General features: G+C 52.0%; 1 protein-coding gene across 2 annotated transcripts; it reads right to left on the bottom strand.

Moving 5' to 3' along the window:
• Positions 1–442: 442 nt before the first annotated feature.
• On the bottom strand, positions 443–14712 carry TBX3 (T-box transcription factor 3). Of its 2 annotated transcripts, XM_030860444.3 has the most exons (8): positions 13281–14712; positions 11348–11615; positions 10377–10436; positions 9968–10114; positions 7943–8019; positions 6455–6612; positions 4330–5006; positions 443–2492 (listed from the first exon to the last, which is right to left on the bottom strand). In XM_030860444.3, exons 1-8 carry the CDS (start codon positions 13667–13669, stop codon positions 2031–2033), a joined length of 2238 nt encoding a protein of 745 aa, XP_030716304.1. In that variant the 5' UTR covers positions 13670–14712; the 3' UTR covers positions 443–2030. The 2 variants fall into 2 exon arrangements, with proteins under 2 accessions (XP_030716304.1, XP_030716305.1); XM_030860445.3 differs by lacking the exon at positions 10377–10436.
• Between the last annotated feature and the right edge of the window lie 9208 nt (positions 14713–23920).

A 23920-nucleotide genomic window follows, 5' to 3' on the forward strand; every position in this document is an offset into this window, starting at 1 on the left:
GGCAGGGAGAAATTGACTTCAATTTCCCATATCGACGTGCAAAGGGAGAGCGAGCCTAAAACGAAAACGTTCGGATTCGTGCGGGAAACACTGACTTAGGGAGCGAGCATTCTTTTTCCATTAAAACTTAAGTATCTGAAATTGCTATTCTATCCAATTCTAATCAGCCCCCCTTCCGTCTCTCGTTTTGCTTCCTAATTTAAAGGAAAAGTAATTTCAGATTGAAACCGCTCCCTTCGCCGCCGCCGCCGCCGCCACCGCCGAGTAAGGGACTTTTGTTTTTAGTTTTGTAACTTGAGTGACATCTCATTTTGGTTCAGTGGGGGCGGTCTTAATTATTTAAAGGCAAAGAGAAGGGGCTAAAGGAAGCCAGGAGAGAAAGAGGCCCACTCTCCACTGTCAGTAAAGTTCCCTAAAGAAAGCACTTAACACGAGGCCCAAAGACATTTCAATAAAAATTTATTGAAATTTCAATGATATTTTAAAGAGAGGGGGCAAAAATACAGAAAACCAAAGAACTCATCAACAATTATAGCACAAAATATACCTTCATGAATTTTTGTCTTTAAACCAGCTCTCAGCACCTGACTTTTGAACTGTGAATATATCTCTATAGGCACCAATTCAAAACACCATCAACACTGAAGACAGTAAGTAGTCAATTCCACTTTGTTTTGAAGAAATCAGACTAGCAAATACAAATACAAAAGAAAAATCATGAAGTCAAACCGTAGCCTCCACACTCCCCACCCCACCCGCAAGCAATCTCAGAACCTCTTAGGGATTTCAGGTGGGGCTGCTTCCCAGCCCCACCGCCCCAAGTTTTGGTAAAATAGGCAATAGCACTTTTCCCCACTTTTGGACATTAAAAAAAATTTTTTTTTCTTTGCAGACGACTCTTTTGAAAAGTGTGTCGGTGTCGGTGCAGAAAGTGTGTTTTCTACTTTTAAAAGCGATCCTGTGACCTTGAAATAAAACTGACTATAGGAAAACAAAACCACAAAACCTGACAGCTGCAATCCTATTTACAGAGAGCTATGTACAATGTCAATAAATTAAAGTTTAATTTTTCGAGCATTCATATTCCACCTATTTACAAGAGTTATCAAATAATTACATAAATACTTTGTCTAATAGTCTCGTTTCTTCTTTATTATTTTTTAAAACCTTGTTATTGCATATACAGGAAAGAGAAAGAACTGTCAGAGGGACGACATGAATCCTGCTACAGAGCTTAGATAAAATAAATTCATTTTTGGTGTTTTCCCCACCCCCTTCCCTTTAAATCATCCCCCTTGGGGTTGTCGAGAATCGAGGAAAAGGGTAAGGGGTAATGTCCTTTTCTCTCTAAAAGCAAGCATTCAAAAATAAAACCCACAAATACATTACTGTGGAACATGCAAAAAGAGACCTATAGCTCTTAAAACATCACAAGAATATTAAAAAGACACAGATTTCCTTAATAGAGACTAAACAAGGATGGCAGGGACTTCCCTCCCCAAACAATGCTACCCAGTAATTTATTTAGAACTGATACGCAGGTCACTAGAAAGTTTTTAATCTTCACAAACAGAATCATATTAATGTATCCATTTGTCCCCGGTACTTTTTTTTTCAATTTTATTTGTTTCCACTTGACACGGTGAAGGAAAAAAATATATATATATAAATCTGCACTGGGGGAGCTTTTCAACCCCTCCCCTCCTGGGGCCTGGCTACCTCGATCTTCCCACAGCTTCCAGACCAGCCTCGAAGGAGGTGCTCCGGCCGCCAAGGCATTGACTCCCACCCCCAAGAGCTCAGTGCAACCGACGTTTCTGAGCCAGATCCCGGATGTATAAACCACGCCAAGAAGAAAGGGCTTGTTTCTAGCGCATTCTCTCCAGGGAGTCCGGCACCCCTTCCCAGACAGGGCTTCACAAAGAAGGGCTGACCTCACTGCACGCCCGTGGTTTATTTGACATCCAACAAAGTGCACTGCAGACTGGACTGGACTGGACTGGAATGAAGAGACTTTTCTGGGGAGGGGTTTACGGGGATGCGCTGCAGGACCTGTCCGGCTTGGCTTCCAAGCCGCTGACCAGCCGCTGTATGTTCTGCAGTTCGCTGGTGGCCGCCTCCTTCTCCGGGCAGAGTTTGGGCGACAAGGACACGGAGCTGGAGGAGAGCGTGGAGGAGCGGCTGTTGAGTTCCGAGCCTGAGTCCACGGCCACCGAGGCCGGGCTGGCGGCCAGGGCGGCGGCCTTGCCATCGAGGGGCCCCGGGGCTGCGGCCATGGACGGCAGGGCGGTGGTGAGCAGGCTGCTGCTGTCCGGCACCGGCACGGGGATGGAGTAGGGGCTGTAGCGCAGCCGCGGGCGCATGGTGTTCAGGTTCAGGAACGGGTGGCGGTGCACGGAACTGGAGGCCGCTGCCGAGGAGGCGGCCGCCGCCGCGGCCATGTACGTGTAGGGATAAGGGAACAGGCTTCCGAAAGGCGACATGGCCAGGCCCTGGGCGAGGAAGAGAAGGCAGGGGCAGAAGAGTCAGGGCCCAGGCTCTGCGCAGTGGGGAGGAGCCAACCTCATCCCCCACCCCTCCCCCACCCGTCCCCACCTTGGGTGAGTCCTTCACCTCTCTCCCTGGGGGGTAGAGAGCAGGACACTCAAACTTCTGTGTCTAGGTCCAAATCTAAGCTGTGTCAACCTAGGCCAAAGTATTCCCTCCCTGTGCCTCAGCTTTCTTATATGGCAAAACCAGGGAAAAGCTTAATAATTCGCATACTTCTGGGGGACTTTGTGGGTATGAAATGAGCTGCTGCCTGCAATATACTTCACACAGGGTGCCTGGCCAATAGGACGGTTGGAAATTCTCCCATCAGAGTCAGTTGTTCCACCTGTTAAATGGGGCTACAGACAGTCTACCCCACAAAAGTAGGTGGGTGAAAACCAGAGGGCATAAAATATTGGACATGAATTTTTTTTCATTCTTGTCGCTCCACCCCTCCGTCCTCCTACTCCAGTCTAGAAGTTTAAAAAAAAAAAAATCTGGGGAAGATCCTTAAGCAAAAGGAAAACAGGGGTGGGCAGGATGGAGGGGGAAAGAGTAAAGGGTGTTTGCTATGAACCAAGAAATCACATAGCCCCAGATACGCTGGTGTTACAGGTGGAGAGACTGAGTTAAGGTAGGCCCCGGGTGCAGGAATTCACTCAGCTAGCAAGAGGCAGAAGCAGAAGAAAAATCCGGGGACCCTGGCCCGGGTTAGTTCCTCTGACCCACTGCCTTGGGTACTGTTAGTACCTGTCTGCCCAGGCAGGCCCTCGCCCGCCTATCACTTGCCCACCAATGACAGGAGGGTCTCCAGAAAGGGCTAACATAGGAGATGGGAGGGATGGAGGAAGGGCAGAAGCCAGCCCTTTTCTCAGTCCCCTCCTCTTTCCAGAGGGGGAGGCCAGTCCTGCCTCTTGGCTCAGGGAAGGGAGATGAATGCACTCAGACAAAACAAAAGGCAAGGGCATGCAGAAAACCCCATAGAACCTTTTCACCGGGGTTCAGAGCACTTTCAGCAGCCTGAGACTTCTCCCCAGCTGCTGGAGCCCCAACACAGCTGTCTGAGCCATACACAGGCCGCTAAGCCTGCCACAGCCCCAGCCTGTCCTTCTCTGACATTTCCCACGTGTGCACAAGCCATTAACCCTTTGGGGAACAGGCTGGCCTGCGAGGGGTGGGGGAGCAGGAAAATAGCTTCATATTGGAGGTTCAAGAATCAACTCTTCCCCAGGGAGTCACTTCCCTTACCAGGTCATGGTCTCTCCCTCCTCTAAGTCTTGGGGGAGGGTTGGCTGTGAAACATTTAAGAGACATTTCAACTCTGAAGCTAAAATCACAGCCTCTGGAAAAGGCCCTGGAACCTGACTGACTGCCTGGGGTAGAGTCTCAGGTCCATCACCTACCAGCTCTGTGTCCTTGGATAAGTTACTCAACATCTCTGATCTCTGTCCTTTCGTCTAGAAGGTGGAGGTGATCATAGGATCACTGAAGTCAGAATAGATCGAGTACTTAGAAGGTACCCAGCACAAAGTAAGCGCTGTGTAGAGTTATTATCTGTTATTACCATCTAGTTACTCTGCTAGAAATAGCCCTTAACTTAGAAAAAAAATTTTTTTAAGTTTTGGTGGAGTGTGAGGTTATGATGAATCAGTAAGTCTTGCACCTAGTAATAATAATGATGATGATAATAATAATTATTATTATTGAAAGCTTCTAGACAGGGGGACTGGGTGAGTGTCTGGGATCTAAGGACAGGCAAACGAGAGTCAACGAGGGGCCGGAGAGGCGGTTGATAAATACCTGAGAGGCCAGGACGTGCTGCTGGAGGTGGAAGGGCAGGGTGGCCGCGGACGCCCCCGACAGTCCCTGCGCCGCGGCGGCCGAGGCCATGGCCGTAGAATCCAGGCCCGAGACGCCAGTGGAGGCCCCGGACACGGTGGCCAGCAGGGGCCCCATGCCGGCGGCCATGCTGGAGAAGGCACCCCCCATGGCGAACTGGCCGGGGTGCAGGAAGAGCGGGTGCCCGTTGAAGAACTGCTGGCCGGCCAGGCCGGGGGCGAAGCCGAGGCCGGGCAGGGGGCCCTGGCCCAGGTGCGCGGCGGCCGCGTCCGTCTGCACGGTGAGCGGCGCGAAGGCCTCCTTGCCCGGCAGCGCGCGCGCCTCCTCGACCTTGGAAGGGGCCGCGCCGTCGCGGCCCGGGCTCCGGCGCTCCTCGGCTCCCAGGCCGCGGGTGCTGGACGAGATGGTGGCCGGGCTGTGGCGCGAGTCGGGCGACGCCTTGTCCAGCCGCCCGCTGTCCCGGGGCCGGCCGCCGGGCTCGGCTACGAAGAGGTGCGCCTTGACCGCCGGGCTGCCCTTGTCCCGGCACGGATCCTCCGACGTGGTGGTGGAGATTTTGGCCGCGTCGCAGGCCTCCGGGCCGTGCTCCTCTTTGCTCTCGGCCTCGGCATCGCTCTCACCCTCGCTGGGACACAGATCTGCCATAGGAGGGAAACAAAAGCCAAGCAGAAGGGCGTTAGCTCTGAAACCCGGGCCAGCAGAATTCCAGTTCCCCACTTTGAATCCCAGCTTAGCCACTTCCCAGCTGTGTAACCCCAGGAAGCCCCTTAACCTCTCTGCGCCTCAGTTTTCTCATCTGCAAAGTGGGAGTGATGATACCGCAAATTTTAGTGGAAGGATGCAACAAGCTAGTAACGAATTTCCAGTATGTAGATAGAGCGGCACCCCTCCGTCCCTAGATCCTTCCCCAAATGGGTAGTGAATTTTACTATTTTACACAAGTGAGGACTGAGCTCCTACTAGGTCAGACAAAGCCTTTACTGGCCTTTTTCCCCATTCGATTGCAAATTCAGTTTTTAAAAATTAAAACTGACTTACACTAAAACTCACTGCGGGAACACCTTCCAGTTACCCTCTCTTTGTTCCCTGAGTGATTGAGAGCAGCCCCTTCCACAAATTTGTGGATTTCTCTCAGAAGGATTTGTTTGGAGAGAACCCTGACATTTGAATTGGTAGTGGCAGAATTGAACACTCCTCCCCCAACACGCGTGCACACACACACACACACACACTCCACTGAGCCTTCTCTGTTTCCCCTGTCTCTGCAGACAGAGATGGGTGATAAGCGGCCCACTCACTGCCTGAAGACAATCACGGATTCTCTTTTGCTCTCACCACACCCTCTGTGGGTGTCCTACCAGAAAAAAAAAAAAAAAGAAAAAGGGATCCCGTTTTGTGTTTAAAGCTTGAATGGATTGAAGACATAAAGAACTCTCATTTTATTTCACTTAAAAAACAGGTCTCTTCCTATTGAGAGCATGTGTGTCTTTCCAAATAAACAGTTCTTGCTCTTTAAACACAGGAAACCAACTGGGGATTTGAACAGCTCCTCCTCTCCCACCCCTGCCCTCCCCAACCCAGATTCTGAGTGCTTCATCTTCTCTCACAGGTCCATGGTGGCCCTACAGCTGGATTTCTCTTGGTCACCTTCCCTGTTCCAGGTGGCAGAAAATCCCCTGACTCCTCCCACCCCCAGCCTAACACATTTTAACCTAGAGTTTGAAGATAGAGTGAAAAAAAGTCAGCTGCTGCTTGGTTGGAGGGGTGGGGTGGGGGAGTGTGGGAAAAAGAAAGAGAGAGAGAGGGATGCTCCAGGCGCCCACCCAGAGGGAATACAGGAGCTGGGACCACTCCTTCCTCCCTGCCAACTCAGTGTCTGGGCGAAAGGGGTCTGAGCTCTCAGAGGAACTCAGGGAAGGGGGACACACCTGATCACCCTTTGTGAGATTTGGCTCCTGTTTACAAACTTCTAGAAGGATCTGAAGCTTTGGAGGGGTCAGGTTCCCTGGTGGGCGCCCCCAGCCCCCAACTCTTCAGGCTTCCAAGAGCTGGAGAAATCTGAGAAATCAGAGGTGGCCAGACTTACCTTTGAGGTTGGATGTCCCTACAGTGGAGACGGCCGGAGAGGAGGACTGAGCGAAGCAGCTGAAGGAAGCCTGCTCACTGGAGGACTCGTCGGAGGTGCCGTTCTCCTTTTTGTGTCTGTCGTCGAACACCCTCATGGACTGCAGGGTGAGCTGCTTTCTGTGGCAGAAGCCCACACACACCCAGCGTTACACATCAGAACAGGATTTTCCCCTCGGGCGGCCTCACCCTCTCCAAAGAGGCGCACACACGCCCAGGGGGACGGGAGGGGGAAAGAAGGCTTTGGGTGTATTTATTCAAGAACAGAGGGATTCATTAGGGAAGGGGTATTGGCTGGGGCAGTGAAATCTTGTTTAAAAGTAAAGAGCAACTTTGGGCCTCACTGGTTCCAGTTCTCACACCTCCCCAGGAGTTACCGATTGCTCCTTTGGGAGCTGCAGGTCCAGGTGATGGCAAGATAATGTCTTCATGAGGGGCAGGACCGTACCTGGTGACCCTGAGCCACTAGATATCAGGTTGGGCCATCTCATGATCATGCATTTGTACCTGGATTTCCCTACCCTCAGAGTTCAACGGGAAGGCAGGAGGGGTTTGAGTCTTTGTTCTTGTGAATTAGACATGAATTATGATGTCATCTTATGAAATAAACCATGATATGAAAAAAAAAAAGTAAAGAGCAAGACGGGAGATTGGAGCCAGCCAGAGACAGCTGAGCAGCCTGCCTCACAGACTGAGGGGAACAGAGGACTCAAAGCAGTGAACACAAAGGGCGGACCAACTCCGCACGGGTTGCTAAGATTGGGAAGAAGTGGTTATTTCATGGTGCACTTTACTGTAATCGGTTCACCAACACATTAATTGGACTTAAAAAAATCTATTTTGATGTGAGAAATTATTTCTTAATGCCCAGTCCCTCCCCCAGGGGATAGGTTAAAAATTGGGGCTGATTTTCTGGATTTTCGAAATTCTTTGAACGCGGGTGGGGGAGGGGAGAGCTTCTTTTATATACCAGCCAGCTGTCTGCTTAATACAGAATGATACATGTCCCCACAGAAGGAGGGGGCCATAGATGTCTCCAGGGGCTTCAGTTCTGTCTGAGGGTATTTGCCAGACAAGACTGCAAAAATTCCAAGGCATTTTGTGAATGGCTCAGTCCTTTCCTGGGACCTGCCCAGGATGAACTTAAACTAATTAGAAATTAATAGGCATCTGCATATAATCTGTATTCCTGATACTTTTCTTGCAGAGACATCTTTCTATGGGGTGGCCTAGGTAACTTCCTTTAAGGTAACATGGAAGAGGCAGAGAAAGTGGTGTACCGACATCGGTAAGCTCTTGGTCGAGGGGCATCAGACTGTTTTCCACCCTTCCCCCGCCCTTCCCCCACCCTTCTCAAGGTAAGTGTCTGCATTCCACTTCTAACAGTTGAGTGTCGGGACCTAGACAAGTGATCTTCTAAATTATCTGAGAAACAACCGTCTCAGCTCACCTTTTTTCTCTCCTGCCATTTCCAGTGTCCCGGAAACCTTTTGCAAAAGGGTTGTTGTCTATTTTTAACTGAGTTATCTAGAGAAGGAGACACAAGCAAGAAAGAGACACTGGCTTCATTTTCTAGAATGTTCTGGGAGTGTTTCCCCCAACTCATTAATCTACTAGAAATCTGACTTCCAACCACCAGAGGAGAAGTCATTTGGATAGGCCAGGTTGAAGAGAAAGAGAGAGGGGAACACAGAAGAAGTTTGGAGGGGGCCAGGAGGAAAACCAAAGCAAACTGTGTCATGGCTGGCATCTCCCATTGGAGGCCAAACCAGGGATTCCAGGCTGAAATGATCCTGCCTGGGCAGCCAACAGCCTGGGCTTAGAAATGGAAAGGCTGTCAAGGGGCAACCTGTAGATCTAAAAATTATGCTTTCCTTTAGATTTTTTATACAGTGCAATGATCATAAAATATGTTATGGTAGATTTCCTGCCCCCAAACACACGCACAAACATACACACAGCACATCCTCCAACCTTTTCTGTAAATCTAATAAAATGATTTATGGGGTTTCACTACCCTTGTGCTGGAGTGGACTTGATTTTTTTGCTGGGTGTCGGGGGAGCGTGTTTCAGGAATTACGATATTGACAATTATAGATTTAGAAGGACCGAATGACCACTGGAAACATTTGTTTTCACTTATATGCCCTGCCACCGCCATTAGGTGGAGAAGGCCCATGGCCGCTTTGATCAAAAATGCTATCTTTTATTATTCCGTTAACAACTTAGATTCACAGCATTCTGGGTCTAGAGGGTGCGTGCGTTTTTACACGCTGAGGAAAAATAGTACGGAATCTTTCAAATCCCTTCCCTGCGGTGGGGTCGGGGATGGGGATGATGTATACAGAGTTCGCTAGAGGTGGGAAAAGGGCCCCTTGGACGGATTCTTGTTCTTGGAATAAATCCTGCTTGCACTTCTTGCAGGGAGAGGAGGTCCTGATGTCCTAGTCTCCAGACCAAGGAAGCAGACCTGGAACACCCCCATCAGCGGGCCACAGAGGACCCACCCATAGTGAGAGTGAATTCAAAATGTAGGGCGTCGTCGTCTAGTGAGCTGGCCTGGCACTGAGGTCCAGGGTTCAGAAGTTGAAAGGCAGAGGTCCTCAGGTGCCCCCCACCCCCCTACCCCCCGCCCCCCTTAACTGCCTGCTAACAGCCAAGCTGGCGCCTGGTGAACCCGCAGCAAGACTCACTTTTCTCTGTGTCTCTCTGTGCACACGCCCATGACCTTCGGGCCACCATAGCTTTACATACCAGGTGCTGCCTGCTGTTCCATTTGGGGGTACTCGTAATCCCCGGCCTCAGGCCCAGGGAGGAAAAAACCCTTCAAATGAAGTGGTGACTTTGGTCATCTCATCTCAAAAGCCTCAGACAACTCAATTAGCATGACCCTGTGATCAGAGTAGGTTTTTCCAAACACACACACACACACACACACCCCATAAAAAACACAGCAGTGTAAAAGGTAATAAAAACCAGACCAGCTACTCGGGATTTCTGGCTAGGGGAGAAAATCTGGTCTCTGCTGGGACTCTCCTCCCAAGATCCCGAATGGCTTTTGCCTTCAATTTTAGCTGGTTCCTTTCGAACCTGATTTCTCGACCCTTCTTCCCGAAGGGGAAGAGGATGAACCTTGAAACCAACAGGAGAAAGCCCTGGGTCGGGTGGGGCGGGCAACGGTAAGGACGGGTGGTTACAGGAGCTTCTCACTGGCAAAGTTAGTGTGGAATTTTTTTCCACTCAGCATTGGATTCCTAGCTGGTCAAGTTTTTTTTTTTTTTTTTTTCCTTCTGCCTCTGCAGTGTGCCAGTGCCCCTTCCCCGCAAAACTCCAGTGAAGGTCAAATCACAAAAGAAAAATCAGAGTCCCATCCCAATGCTCTTGTAACTTTCTTATCCTCTCCCCAGAGCAGCTTACGGGGGGAGGGGAAGTGGGTGTTAATATCACGATTAAAAAGAAAAGCAACTTCGGTTACCTTATCATTCTGGTATGCGGTCACAGCGATGAATTCGGTTTCCGGGAACAAGTACGTCCGAAAAGTACTATAAGGAAGTTTTAAGATGTCATTGGCCCTCACAATGTGGAAGCGAGGCTGGTATTTATGCATGGAGTTCAGTATAGTCTGCAGGGGCCGGAAGAGGAGAGACACACATCACAAGAGGATTTAGTGGGAAGAACAGGACCCTAGGACCCCTGTCAGGCCGACGTCTACCCCACCGAAGGGCACCACGCTTGTACCGAGCCCACCTCCTTGGAGTACCTCTGTGGGAACGTTCAGCTCCCCACGTAATCTTCTGGAGAATCCAAATTGCTCCTCAATTTCCAAAGGGTCCTCCCCCACCCTCACCATCTAAGGTTGATTCGTACCTTGAACCCTAGCCTACCTGAGTACCAAAACTATAATTCCCCTGCCACGTTGCTTGATCACTTGGGAAGGCCAAAGTCTTAAAAGATAGAGAAAAACATGCATTTTAATTTACAAAATGATTCAGTCTTTTAAGTGCCCACTAATTGATGAGCCCAATCCACTTAAAGCCCTGAAAGGCTGAACTCTGGAGAGGAATATTTATGTCTTAATCAAATCAAGGGCTTCAAATGCAATTCCTGCCCCCTGAAGATATTTCCGCGCCATTCACGTCTTCCTGGGCCTAATCTTTCTGCTTATTCCTCACTTATCACTCTGTTTATTTTATTGAAATGTTGGGGAGGCGTAGGGGCAGGGGGCAAAAGGTCCTTTGCTTGACTTTTACATGCAATCTAAGTCTCCTGAAAGTTTCTAGGAACTCCCTCCCTGAATCCATACATATACTCCCAACACACGTGCAATTTTTGTACTGGGAAATCTAAGTCTCATTTCCAGTAAACCTGACTCTCACCTAAGCCCAGTTCTTTTTTAGTCCAAGGGAAGAACATCTTTCAAAATCTGTATTCACACCCTCTCACCAACAGAGTCAAGACTTCGAACCTTAAAACTCCCCTAAGCAACAATATGGCTGGTTTCAAAACAGAAGTTTGATATCGTAAAACAAATCCCTTACGAACGTCTACCTTTGACACTGATTTTACGTCTTCACGATTGCTTTTTAACTTCCCTGTCAGGTCAAACAGTTACCGAGACCTGGACTTGCCACAGAACGTGAGCCTCACTTCTTTCAGAATGCCAGGCCTTCCATTATCTGAAGAGAAACACCCTGGAATTCTCTCTCCATCTCTGTTTGCGGATCGAGCAAGTTTGCTATGCTTGGCAACTGAGAGCGAGGGAGAAACTCTTTGATTTTACATGGAAGGTGGAAGCACTGCCTTTGCTAGAGAGAAGAAAGAGAAAATTTTGTCCAAGGGAAGCAGTGAAACTTACAAATCCGTGTTTGTCCGAAATGTTGTTGGTGAGTTTCAGTTTGTGGAAAGTGACAACTTTGGACATCCACTGTTCCCCGGTGGCAGGGCTGTCGGGGTGAATGTACATTCTCTTTGGCATTTCAGGGTCAGCCTTTCCCGCCACCATCCACCGAGAATTGTGAAATTTATACCGACAGTCATCTGCAGCGATAATGTCCATCAACAAAATATATTTGGCTTTTTTATCCAGCCCTGAACACCTTACTTTAAATGGAGGAAACATTCGCCTACGAGGGGAGAGAAGAGAGAGGAAAAAAAGAAAAAAATATCACTCAGTTTCCCGGGTTTGAGCTTCTACCTAAAATATTTAAATCAAATTTAAAACTTTCGATTACATTTGATGAGCTTGTGCCATTCAGAGTAGGGCGACTGGATGCAAAGTTGTTTCCTTCCACAACAGAAGGATTAAATATGCTCAAATGGCTCTATTTTAAATGTCCCAAGATTCAGAACGAATGAATTGTGGCACTGGATTTCTCCACATCATCTAATAATTTCTTTGTAATTTTTGTGGTCTCTTGTATGACTTTATAGATTGCCCTCCTGAGGGGGAAATTCCTGCCTCTGCCTTTTCCTCTGCCTTTTTTTCTGGGTGTCTATTGGTAAACAGTTTGGGTAGGATTTTAGTCAAGTTCAGTCAGTCGAGGTAGAATTTTCCACCACCCATTGATGAGAAAATGTTAAACGTATCCAGAAAAGAAATGTCAAGTTGCACCCCTCCCTGCTGTGGAACAGCAGTCCCGCTGCTGGCGAAGTGAAACTGTACTTTGGTGAGTTCTCAAAACGAATTCTGTAGATTGGGGTGGGCGCCCAGGCCTGATCACCAGCCTGACTATCGCGCCGCTAACCACATTCTCCCCACTGCTCGGGGCCAGTCCAAAACGGCAAGACTCCACCACCAAATTGCTTTTTACTTTCCAGAGGCGTTGGCATTCTGTACTTTTGACTTAAAAGGGAGCAGAGAGCGGGTCGCTGTGAAACTGCCTGTGTGTCTTCTGGGAGGATTTCATGGCAAACTTTGGCCTCGTTTAGCTTGGAAAGACACAGAAAACTAAAGACCTGAAGAGAGGGATTTTTTTTTTATTCCTTCAACTTTATGCCTTGGTAGACTTCGATGCCATTTAAAAAAAATCAGTGATTTTAAGTGACAGGCACGTTTTGGTCAGACAAGGACCTCTAAACGTTATGTAAAATGTGGTTGATAATATTCACACATGAAACAGCAGTGTGGGGCTTCCTACTGGCTCCTTGGGTCTGCAAACATAATCTTAACTAGTCAAAATTGCCTATTGAACTCTCCCTCGATTACAGACACACGAAGCAGTATGGACAAACCCCAAATGCCCTTCGGTTTCTCTCTGACGCTGGCAGGGGCAGGCTCAGGCCCCCTGCAGACCCAGAGGCTAGGCTGGAGGGCAGAAAAGGCAGGGCAGCTCCTTCCAGGCCTCCTGCTACCACACAAACAAAAAGGGCTGTAAGTGTTTCTCTCCGACAGCAAAATGAACCAGACAAAAATACAACATCTACAAAGACACAAGGATGTTCCAGAAAGGTTTGAAACACTGAACTGCCTGCAGTGGGGTGCTTTTCTTTCTTCCTGCAGAGATGTCTGGGCAGCACTGAAAAAATTCTACCTATCCTGTACGGAACCCGGGATGCAGACCCGGGTAGGAAAAACGGCCGGCTGCAGACGCCCAGGTAAGCTGAAATCTCCTACCACAGGGTCAGGGCCCGGGGAGGTCTCTGTACACAGTCCTGGTACACAGTTCCGGGGGAACTGTGTTTGCCTCTAAGCCGGAATAACTGGCAAACCGACCGTTCTGGGAGGCGAGAGAGAAAAGGAGGAAAGAAACCTTCAGTAGTTGGGGGGAGGGGGCCCGCCGCTTGCTTACCTTCCCGACTTGGTAATGACCATCTCCGTGCCCCGCTTGTGGAACTGATCCCAAAGTTCTTTGGCCTCGAGGTGCACCTTGGGGTCATCCTCCACTTCTTCTTCCGGCTCCATGGTCTTCAGAGGCCTCAGATGTGTCTGCGGCCCCAGGGACGAGAAAGGGATGCCGGTCTCGGCCGCCCCCACCAATTGATCCATGATCGGCTTGGCCAGGGCGCCGGGCAGCGAGAGCGCCGCCGCGCCGTTGGGCGGCAGAGTCAGCGCGGGGAAGAAGGGCGGCTGGTGACCCAGCACCGCGCTCATGGCGAAGTCCGGCGCCCGGTGAGGTAGGAACGGATGGTAGGCCATGCTTGTCCCAGGGATGACCGGATCTCTCATGGAGAGGCTCATCCACTCCAGGCGGGGCGCTGGGCTCCAGCCGGGGACGAGTCCGCAGCTGCTGTTCTGTTTTGTTTTTGTTTTTTAACAGCAGCGCATAGTTTGGAGGGGGGGGAAAAAAACCGAAAGAACAAAAAAGGGGGGGATCACAACTAAAGCACCTCAAAGTGAGGGGAGGGGGAAGTGTCTTTTCGGGAGGGGAATGCCGCTTTTAAAGAGGGCAAGGCGAGAAATCAGGAGACATAGTCGCTCGGATGACTGTCCTTGTGTCTTGCGTTTTCAAAAAGCCGCTCCTGGAAGTCGGTTTACGAGGCGAGAGGAACGAGCAAGGTCTGGACTCGTGCCGGAGCCCTGCTGCTTGGCTCGAAATAGACACGCCAGCCCTCGGTCCCGGCAGTCCCCCTCCAGCCCCCAGTTCTTTGTTGTAAATGCGAACGGTTCTCCTAGGAGACTTTTTACCTTTTCTTCTTCTTCTTCCCCCGCCCCCCTATCTCTCTGCCTCTCCCTCTGGCTCGCAGGAGGCGTCTGCAGTTGCGCTAGACCGGCTTGAACTGCGAGCGAGAGAGCGGAAAAAGTCTGCCTCCTTTAAAAAAAAAAAAACAACAACTCTGATTGAAGCCCTCTTCTACCAGCGCTATCAAAACTTGAACTGCAAACGGGCTTCCGTTCGCCCTCCTCCTCCTTCCTCCGCTCCGAGCCTGGTGTCTGGGTTTCAATCCGAATCTTGGTGTGCTCTTCTCCCGCGCCTCTCTTCCTTGTCCTAAAACGTGAGCGAATTTGCTTCCTAAATCTGCGTCCAGACGCGCAGGGCAGGGAGGATTTAGGGGGGAGGAGGGGAATGAAAAGAAGGGAGAGAGAGAGAGAGGGAGAGAGAGAGAGGAGAGAGAGACGGAGTGGGAGAGGGAGCGCGAGGAGAGGGAGGGAGCGAGAGAAAGCCAGAGAGAGCTCCTCGCCACCCTCCTCCGCCTCTAGAATTCCCCGGGCGTCTGCTCGGCGGTCTAGAAGGTCGGGCTCTGCTGTGGGCTGCGGAGAGCCGGAGGCCTCTTGATTGGCTCTTTGACGCTTTCGGACCAATTGTGTTGCTGCATAGGCGTGGTTTTCACAGGTCGAGTGCTGGGGGATAGAGCCGAGTTATAAAAAGAAGGTGTCGGAAACTGTAACGTCGCAGCGCCGCATCGGTACTACTGCCTGTCCTGTGAATATGTCAACATGATCAGAGGGAGGGCGGGGAGCCACTGGGGAGCGCACGCACCGAGTCGCCTCTAGGTGGCTTATCGAGAGATCGCTGCAGCCTCAGAGCTCGCTCGCTCTGGCTCAGCCCACGTCTGAAATGCCTCAGTCATCCAGCCCGGGATAGAGGGAGGAGGCCGGGCAAGGAGCACGGGGGAGGGAGGCGGGAGCGAGCGAGCCGGGCCAGGAAGGCGGAGAGCGCGCCCGGCGCCGGGCAGGGGCGCTCGCCTCTCGCGCGCTCGGCTCGCCTCTGGCCGCCGCGGCCGTTTCTCTCTCCTGCTCACCCTCTTAGCCCGGCCCCGGGCGAGCCGAGCGGACGGCCCAGGCTCCCGCGAGCTGTCCTCCGGCCGCCGGGCGCAACAAAAGCCGACCGCCGGGCGCAACAAAAGCCGACCGCCGCGGAGAGGCGAGCGCCGCCGAGTCTCCAGGCTTGCACACCCTCCAGCCCCACGTGGAGCCAAGCTCTTCCCGGCCGCCACTAAAGGGCTCCCGAGCTCGGGTGTCTCTCGGTGCCGGTCTCCCTGGCAGCAGGGCTCAAGGGCTCCCGAGCACACGGATGCGGGCACATCTCAGCCCGCGCTGGTGGGGGCTCGCGCTCCACCGTGCCCCACCCGAAACTATGCGCGGAGACCCAAACACTCCTAGCACATCTGTACGCGAATACGCGCCGGCCCACTGGGACCCAGCCACCCGCGAAAACAACGTACACGCAAACACTTAGCCTGCGCGGCTGCCCGGGTCTGCGCTCAACTGACTCCGGGAGGCGGACTCGGGCTTTTCTGAAATACATTTACCAGCCCTTTTAGATCTCGTCTTCCATTTGGAATCGGGCTCCCGGTTTTCCACCTGAATGTGTGTGTGAGTGCAGAGGGGAGAGGGGAGTTCTGAACAAAGTGAGCGCAGCGAGGGACTAGGTTCTGGGCCTGTCCCCATCCAGCCGCCTCCCTCCCTTCGGCGGCCGGCTCGGTGAGGAGCTGGTAGGGGGAGGTGCGCCAGCCCTGTATCTTCTCCAGGCATCGCACTTATCTCTCGGTGCCTCAGTTCTTTCTCCACCCGGGGACTTATCTCGCCAGAAGTCGGGGGGTGAATTTGTAAAACAAATCGTGAAACGCCCCCATCCCAGAGGCGAGGTGACCGGCTCCAATTCAGGTAGGGTGGGGGGCCTCAGCAAGGGTGAAGGGGAGGGAGGTAACCGGATCTTAGCTATCAGACCTGTCGCCGAATTGGTAACTGTTACCGCAGGTCCCTGTCCGGGTCAGAGGATTCCCCAGATCCACATTTCCCATTTCTGGGGGCCAATGAGTGGGGCCGTCCCTGCTTGGATGGAGGGAAATCTTGGGGACAATATTCTTTTACCCTTCGTGAGTTGGGAGCTTCCTCCAGTGGAACGAAGGAACGGTTGATTGCGCGGCCTAGGGGGTTAAGAAACCCCAGGCTTGGGATATGTGTGTGTGTGTGTCGACAGCCAGTACCGTCCTCTCTTACATTTTGCCTCGTGTACCCCCTAAGCCCCCAGCTCCCAGACTCCGAAGCGAGAGCAAGTGGGGGGTGAAAATGCAGTTCCGTTGTGGGCCAACCGCGCCGAGATAGGGGCGGAACTTTTGAGGCGACAAGATTTTCCAGCCTCGCATTTTTGACGCACATGGTTAAGAGCGCTTGGCGCCAGCGCTAAGAATTCCCTGAAGTCACCAGAGAGAATAGAGTGGTTCTGCGAACTCCGTCTGGCTCGCCACCTCGCCCCTTTCTTTCCCTTTCGGTCTTTCTCTGGCGTCCTCTCGGCCTCTCTCTGCAGTGGTGGAGCAAGAGGCGGCGGGGGCCAGGGTGTCGGCTCACAACGCCCCCCTCCCGCGTCCCTGGCGGCCCGATCCCGAAGGGTGCGAGAAGCCAGGCCTTCCCCCTTCTTACACCGACCACGGAGGTCACCACTGGGTTTCAAGAATCTCTGGAGGCTGAAACCCACCCCTCCCCCACACTGCTGGCCGCCGGAGCCCGGGGCCTCACCGCTGCGCTTTCAGGAGCGGCCCCAAACCCCCGGTCTGGTTTTGCCTGCACTCGCCGGCCAATCTCTGCCCCGACGCTCCGACTAGAAGGAAAGTAATTCTGCAGCCACGAGATGACTGACCCACCCCCTAGCTCGGTGCCCCAAGCGTCCAGATGCCCAGGAGAGAGACATTTTACTCGGTCCTCCGCATTCTGGCCTCCCTTAGGTTTGGACGTGGGAGGGGAGCTTGCTGATTCCACTTGTAAATTCTCGACTTGCCTTTGGCCTCAACGGCGGAGGGGGACCTAGCCTTGATTTCAGCCCCTCATACAGCCCCCTCCCTCACGTGCCTGTTTTTGCCCGTAGCTCTAACTTACCCCTGAGGTCACCCCAGTTGCCACTCCTGACCCCCACTCCCACTCCAGCGCGCAAGGGAGGAGGGGGGAGAGGAAAGTTTGCGGGGTTCTGAATCGAAAATGTCGACATCTTGCTAATGGTCTGCAAACTTCCGCCAATTATGACTGACCTCCCAGACTCGGCCCCAGGAGGCTCGTATTTTGCAGGGAGGCCGCAGTAACTTGGGATCAAAAGCGGCAAGGTGCGAACTCCTCTTTGTCTCTGCGGGGCCGCCGCGCCCCCCTCCCGGTGGGTGATAAACCCACTCTGGCGCCGGCCGTGCGCTGGGTGATTAATTTGCGAACAAACAAAAGCGGCCTGGTGGCCACCGCATTCGGGTTAAACATTGGCTAGCGCGTTCCGAAGACTTGTGCCAGGCCTGGCGGCCGGGAGAACTCGCAGGCCAGCGCGCCCTGGGCCCGGGCTTTTAGGCTCTAGCCGCGGGCTCTACACGGTCTTTTTTTTTTTTTTCTCCACGCAGACCCCCTCGATCTTCTCTGTCTTTCTCCCCGCCTCACGTTCAAAAAAAGGCAGACGGGAAACACTGAAGGAGCCTGCCCCTGGGCAGAGCCTGAGAAACGGTGCTTTAAAAGAGCGGGAGAAGGGGGCCAAATTTTGAATCCGAGAGGACGCGCGGAACTTCTGGTGTCCCCCCAGCATTCCTCCGTCTTTTGCAAAGAGTATTCACATAATTGTAGGCCTGAATTTTTTTTAATTAAAAAAAAAACCCAACACACACCTCTCCAAATCTGTGACGTCTGCAGAGTTTAAAGTGAAGTAGTATGAGTGCGGATTTTAAAGTGGAAGGGCAGGAGGAGCCTCAGAATAAATGGCGTATGTGCACGCGCGCGCGCGCGCAACCATGTCACCTATCCTCAGACCAGGCCAAGGATGCGGCAGAGAATGCTTAGTCTTGTCGAAGAATTCCCCGGGAAGCCTCTGCTGATCCCACTTTTCCCTATGACACAGCCTGCCTCAAACTATAAGGGGGCAAATCGACCCTTTTGTGACCGAATGGTGTTTATCTGAAGTTTACAAAAGGAGGGGGGGGGGCGGTGGAAGGGGAAAGGATGGTGGGTAGGCGGGGTCGTTTACTTTGGCAAGTTGGCTGTAAATATTCTCTTCAGCATGTGTGAGGTCTGGCGAGGGACTATTACACGCTTATTCCCTCTTAAACTTTCACCCACCGTTTGCCGCGGAGCTTTTCTTCGGTCGAGGTGTCCCTAAACGGGGAACTCTGTTGACATAAGGACATCCAGGGGTTTCTCCGGAGGTCTCAGGCTTAATTAAGAAGTTTACTACGGGAGTCGGTCAAGACGTAAACTTTTTCTGGGGAGGGGCTTTCTGGGTAGAGATGGTTCCTTGTTTTTGCCCAGTGCCCCTCGCTCATGGGATACCAGGCTTTTTTTTTTTTTTTTTTAATATTGACAAGCGTTGAAACTGACTAGGTGCCCGCTACAGGACTCCCATCCTCCTTTGCGCTCAATTCCCCTAAGCCGGGACCTGATTTTCTTATCGCGGACCTCAGGGAGGCAGCTCCCTTGGGAGTGCCTCGGTTACTGCTCTTGTTTCCTCTCGCAAATCGCCGCTAGCCCCCTCCTCCCCACATTAGCACTCCTGTGCTACCCCAAACCCTGACTCTCCCACACGCAGCTCTGAAGCCAAAGGAGGACTTCACAGACCTGGGAGGCTTGACCTTCCTCCTGGAGTTTCGCATCTTCCCTCGGCGCGCCCTGCCCGCCCCCCGCCCCCAACTTGCTTTAAGAGCCTAGTTCTTCTCAGGTCTGGAGGCTTCAGAATCAATCTCTTTGGTCAGTTTCCCCATCTTTCTTCCCTCCGGGGGTAGGCACAATCCTCTTGGTTACATCAGACAGGGCACCCATTTCTGTTTCCCTTCCTTTTTTTTTCTTTTGGCTCTCCTGTCTCTCTGTCTTTCAAGATTCTGTGACTGCAGATCTGTGGTCTTTCCTGTGTTTTCTTTTACTTTCTCTTCCCTGCCTGGCATCTATCCTGTTCTTGGCTTCTATATGTCTCCTCAGTCGCTACCTCCCAGCCTTTACTTCTCTTATTCTTTCTGGTTTTGATTTACTCTTTTCTATTCTTTCTTCTTCTCCCTTTCTATTTTCTCTGGCTTTCTTGGTCCTCTCTGAATTCTCTCCTACCTTTCTGGATTTCTGGGTTGCCTCTGTATTTCCTCCCTCTCTCCCTCCCTCCTCTTCTCCAGGAACCATGACAGGCTGGCGATACCTCTTCCCGGGATTCAAGTAAACACCTTCCCCTCACACCCCTGGCTGGGAAGATAATGTGTCCTAAGAGATAGAAGAGCACTGGGCCCATTTGTGTAGGTTGGAAGTATCACTTTCTGCTTTTGGTATCCCCAAAGTCACCCTTTTCCCCAGAGCTGGCTCTCACCCCTGTTCCAATGCTCTGATCTCCCATCCTCTCTCTCTCTTTCTCTCTCTCCCTCCTTTCCAAGGCAGGAGCCCAGGGTGAAGGGCAGCATGTTGGGTTCTAAACCCCAGCTTCTAGCCTCTGTCTCGCCCCAGCAGCACAGGGCTTTCCTGTAAGGCACATTTCCCTGTCCTCTGACAGCCCTCTAAATTATTGATTAGGGCGATTCAGTACAAGAGTCTGAAGTGTGTGTGTGTGTGTGTGTGTGTGTGTGTGTGTGTGTGAGAGAGAGAGAGAGAGAGAGAGAGAGAGAGAGAGAAGATTGTCAAAGTTGTCTAGCTTGGGTAAGCAGTATTTTTAGTACAGAGGCTCACTTTGGCGCCAGTTGGTTTATGCTGTTTCTAGAGCATCATTCGTTATACACTTAATCCATGCTTATCATACCTCCCTTTAATGTAAATATGTTTTTGGCAGAGGCAAAATGAAAAGATTTCACCCTCTGCATTATTCTTATTAGCACCCACCTTTCATCAAAGCCGATCACTCTGCAAAATGGCAAATTTGTAAACGGCTAGTGATTTAGAGAAGTTGGAAGGGAAGCAGGGAGGCAAGGATGCAGGAAGTGTGTGTGTGTCTGGGGAGCACGCCTCTTATACATCTGTGAAGGTTTTTTACCCCTCTCTCTCTCTCTCTGTCAGGAAAAGGAACTAATTGTGGGTTCCTAATTTCAAACCAATCTACATCTTCAATGCTCTCTTTGTGTGTTTTACCCAATTACTTTAAAGAAAAAAAACCCAAGATAATGCAATGGACATTTCTTAGTCCAGCAGAAATGAATTCACTAGGAAGAGGCCAGGAATTTTTCCTCTCATCTTATCTGACCCAGAATCTGCAAGACACAGAGGCAGAGCTGACTTTGGCCTCAGGCACCAGGCACCGTTCACCACCCAAAATCTTTCTTCCTTCAATGTCCTGTTCCAGATTTTCAGTCGAGACAGGTAAGGGTATAAATGGCCCTTCAGCGATGTGTCCCAAGAATGTGGCCTGGGGGTGTGGTGGAGATCTCTGGGACAGAATACTTTAAAAAGGGTGAAGGGAAATATACTCTCCAGTCCCCAACTGCAGATTGAGGGTGTCAACTGTACAGGAGCCCTTAATTCTGTGACTTCCTGCTTTTGCTTCTATCCATTATTTCTGGTGTTGTTGTTAGGTGCCAGGGGCACCGGGGCAGTGGGGTCTTGCCCTGTGAGAGCCGACGGGGCGGAGGGAACAGGGTGATCTGTAAGTGAGAGGCCATGGCAAATCAGATGACCGCTACTGTCAGGGAGGTTGACAGGGCAAAGAAAGATCAGCTCCTCCAAATCTGCTGAACTAACTGTCCCCCGGTAGCCACAGACACGTTTTCTCAATTTGAGCACAATATCCATTACTGTTTCCCCTACTGGGTTTCAATTAAAAAGGGTGAGAGCAGAGAGGGAAGACAGGAGATAAATGAAAGGGACCAGTGAGCACCGAAGTTGTGTGTGTGTGTGTGTGTGTGTGTTTCCTCTCTTCTTTTCATTTCTTTCTTGTAGCCTCACCACTGCTCCTTGCCAGCCAGACAATCTTCCTGTGTTCCCAAAGTTAATGTTTTCATGTCTCCCAAATCCAGTAGGGTGAAGAGATAGGAAAGGAGGTAACGCTGACAGAGATTCTTTCATATCCACTGAAGCCCGCACGAGATATAGCTGTCTCTCGGGGAGCAATGGCTTTGGGGAGGAATTTGTCTTGCCTGTGTGGTCAAGGGGTTTTGGGGATTGGAGGGGTGTGGGCATTTCGTGTTCCAGGCTTTACTGTCATATTGGAAACTGATCAAATTCCTCCTCCCTTGTACAATCTTATAGACAATATACCCTTTTGTGGTTCTAAGACACGGGGTGTTTGGAAGGTGGTTTCACCTGCTCCTCTGGCAGGCTTGGCAGGTAGGGGGCTTACAGACCTGCTTCCAAGGCCAGGATCTGGGTTGCAGATGCAGGATCCTGACTCCAGGCCTAGCCTGTCTGTCACCGAACGGCTGCCAGCTCTCCGGCCAAACACACCTCTCACAATTTGGAATCAGGCACCAGCTCCTTTACTCGCTCTGCGTTCTGTGTTCACTGAGCCTCTACCACGGCCACTCAGATAACTGCACAGGGGTCGCTGCACCTCTGTGTGTTAATTACCTGGCAACCTGGGGAGCCTCTTCCTCTGTGTCAGTGAAAGAAATGAGAGGCCTCAACAATGTGATTTCATTTTAAGTCAGAGATGCCTTGCTCCCGACCCAATCGTCCTTGTCTGCAAATAATACATAAATCCTGTTGGAGTCTTGTGGGATATCCAGGGAGTGATTGGTACAAGCCAGCTGAAGGTCTGGGTGAAAGTTTTGGCCTTAGAGATCCCAGAAGCCTTTTAAAAAGTCTCCAGCTTGGGCTTGGAATACAGGAGGGCTCGAGAAGTTTCCTTTCTTTTTAAATTTGTATTTATGTTTTAGAGGAAGAAGAGAGAGGGAGGCAGAGACACACACTGACATAGAAAGAGGGACTGTTTGGAATTGTGAGAGAGCCTTTCCTGAGAGCTGGCGCCCAGGCCTCAGTTCATTTCATCTCCAAGCCAAATATTAAAAATCCTTCTGGTGGGCGGCCGGGCGGGCGGGAGGGCAGAGAGGAGCGGCCTTACGGATCTCGGAACCAACCTGCCCCCTGCGTTCCCTCCTAATGCCCTTTCCTCCTTTCACTTGGGAAAGGAAAACTTCAGGCCCCGGAAGGAGTGGGAGACAGCGACAGCCCAGTACTCCTCCTAAGGTCCTTTTGGCGAAGGTTTCCGCCCGGGGCGGGGGAGCGGGGGGCGGCTTCACCTACCGCTGCCCTCTCCCCCTCCCCCGGTTCCCAGTACGGAAGCTGGACGTGCCTCAGTGCGGCTCCAGGCCTGGCCCAGCGCGGAACCAGAGAAGACGCTCGCGGCCTCGGATTACACCCGCACCCGGGGGTGGAGGGGACCGGTGCTCGGATCGGGGACCCCCCCCCACCGCCCCAACGTCCGCACTGGCCCGCAGGGAAGCAAAGGGGTCTCGGACAGGCTGGCCTGCCCCGGCTCTCAGTCGCGACAAGGTCCCTCCCGGCCCGGGAACCCGCGACCGCGGGCACTGGCTCCCTGCGCGGGTTACCTGCCTTCCGTCTGCGGCTGCCGGGGCGGGGCGAGGCGGGCATCCCGGGTGGGAGCGCGGTCGGCCCTGCCCGCGGAACTCACGTCTTTTCCCTAAAACTGGGATCCCGGGGGGGATTGAGTTAGGAGCTCCTGACCTCCCCCGGACGTCCGATGTGTCTTTCTGCAGCCTCGATTCCTAACTCCCGCCCCACTCCGGTGGCAAAGGACTAATGGGGCGAGGGCTGGGCGGGGGAGTGGGGGGGGATAGTAAAGACCTTGGGGAGGGGGGTACCCAACAGAAAAGAGTCATGTAGCACCCTCTGTCTCTCAAAGTGGTGGAAAAATAATTGCAAGGAATTGCAATTGCCATTCTCCGAGGGAACCAGGCTGAGCCCGGGGAGGTTTTCTGCGTGCAGAGAGAGGGTGGGGTGGAGGAAGCCATCTCCTCTCCCACCGCGGGGGTGTGTTTTTACATGTTTTCTTAGCAGCAAGTTCTATGAACAGGTCAGCCTTACGCTGCCAGCCTGGGGAGTCTGAGGCTATTTCTGGCTTCCAGTGTAGACGCCTCTCTTTCCCCACTCGGCCCCGGTGCAAGTCAAACACTCAGGAGATGGGGGTGAGGGTGCGGGAGGGGGGAGCGCGCCACCTCCCACTTCTGACTTGGAGGGTATATTTGCTTTTGAAATAGCTTCTCTTGTCTTCAGACGGTAAAATACGAGTTCCCCACAAGTCTGAGTCTGGTCTTCTGGTACCTCAAGCAGGGTTTGGGTTGGGAGGGGGGGAAGGGGTCTGCTATAATGACCTCTGAGCTGAGTGGGCGTGGGGCGGGGGATTCTGTCTTTGCAGCTCAGCGCTGCTGGGGTACCCGGGCGCATTATTAAACCCAGACGCTCCGTCCAGGAGTTGGGGCCATGCGGAAAAGATTTACAATTAAGCCAATTGGGGCCGAATACAACCGTCCAAAGTTTGCAGGTGTAAATAATGCCTGGCTTTTTTTTTTTTTCCATTCCAAGCGGCTTCATTTCAATCCCCCCTTCTACCCCACCCACCCATCCACGGCTGGACCCTAATTCTTTTGGGGTGTTGTGGGGAGGACGGTGCAG

Source organism: Globicephala melas, chromosome 13 (genome assembly GCF_963455315.2).
Source record: "Globicephala melas chromosome 13, mGloMel1.2, whole genome shotgun sequence".
NCBI classification, from domain to species: Eukaryota; Metazoa; Chordata; class Mammalia; order Artiodactyla; family Delphinidae; genus Globicephala; species Globicephala melas.

Coding starts and splice junctions, on each gene's coding strand:
- TBX3 (XM_030860444.3), bottom strand. CDS start 13,669: ATGAGCCTCTCCATGAGAGATCCGGTCATCCCTGGGACAAGCATGGCC. Junction 10,115..10,376: donor ATTATAGTTTTGGTACTCAG/GTAGGCTAGGGT, acceptor CGGCCCCTGCAG/ACTATACTGAACTCCATGCA. Junction 6,613..7,942: donor AATGGCAGGAGAGAAAAAAG/GTGAGCTGAGAC, acceptor CTTCTGCCACAG/AAAGCAGCTCACCCTGCAGT.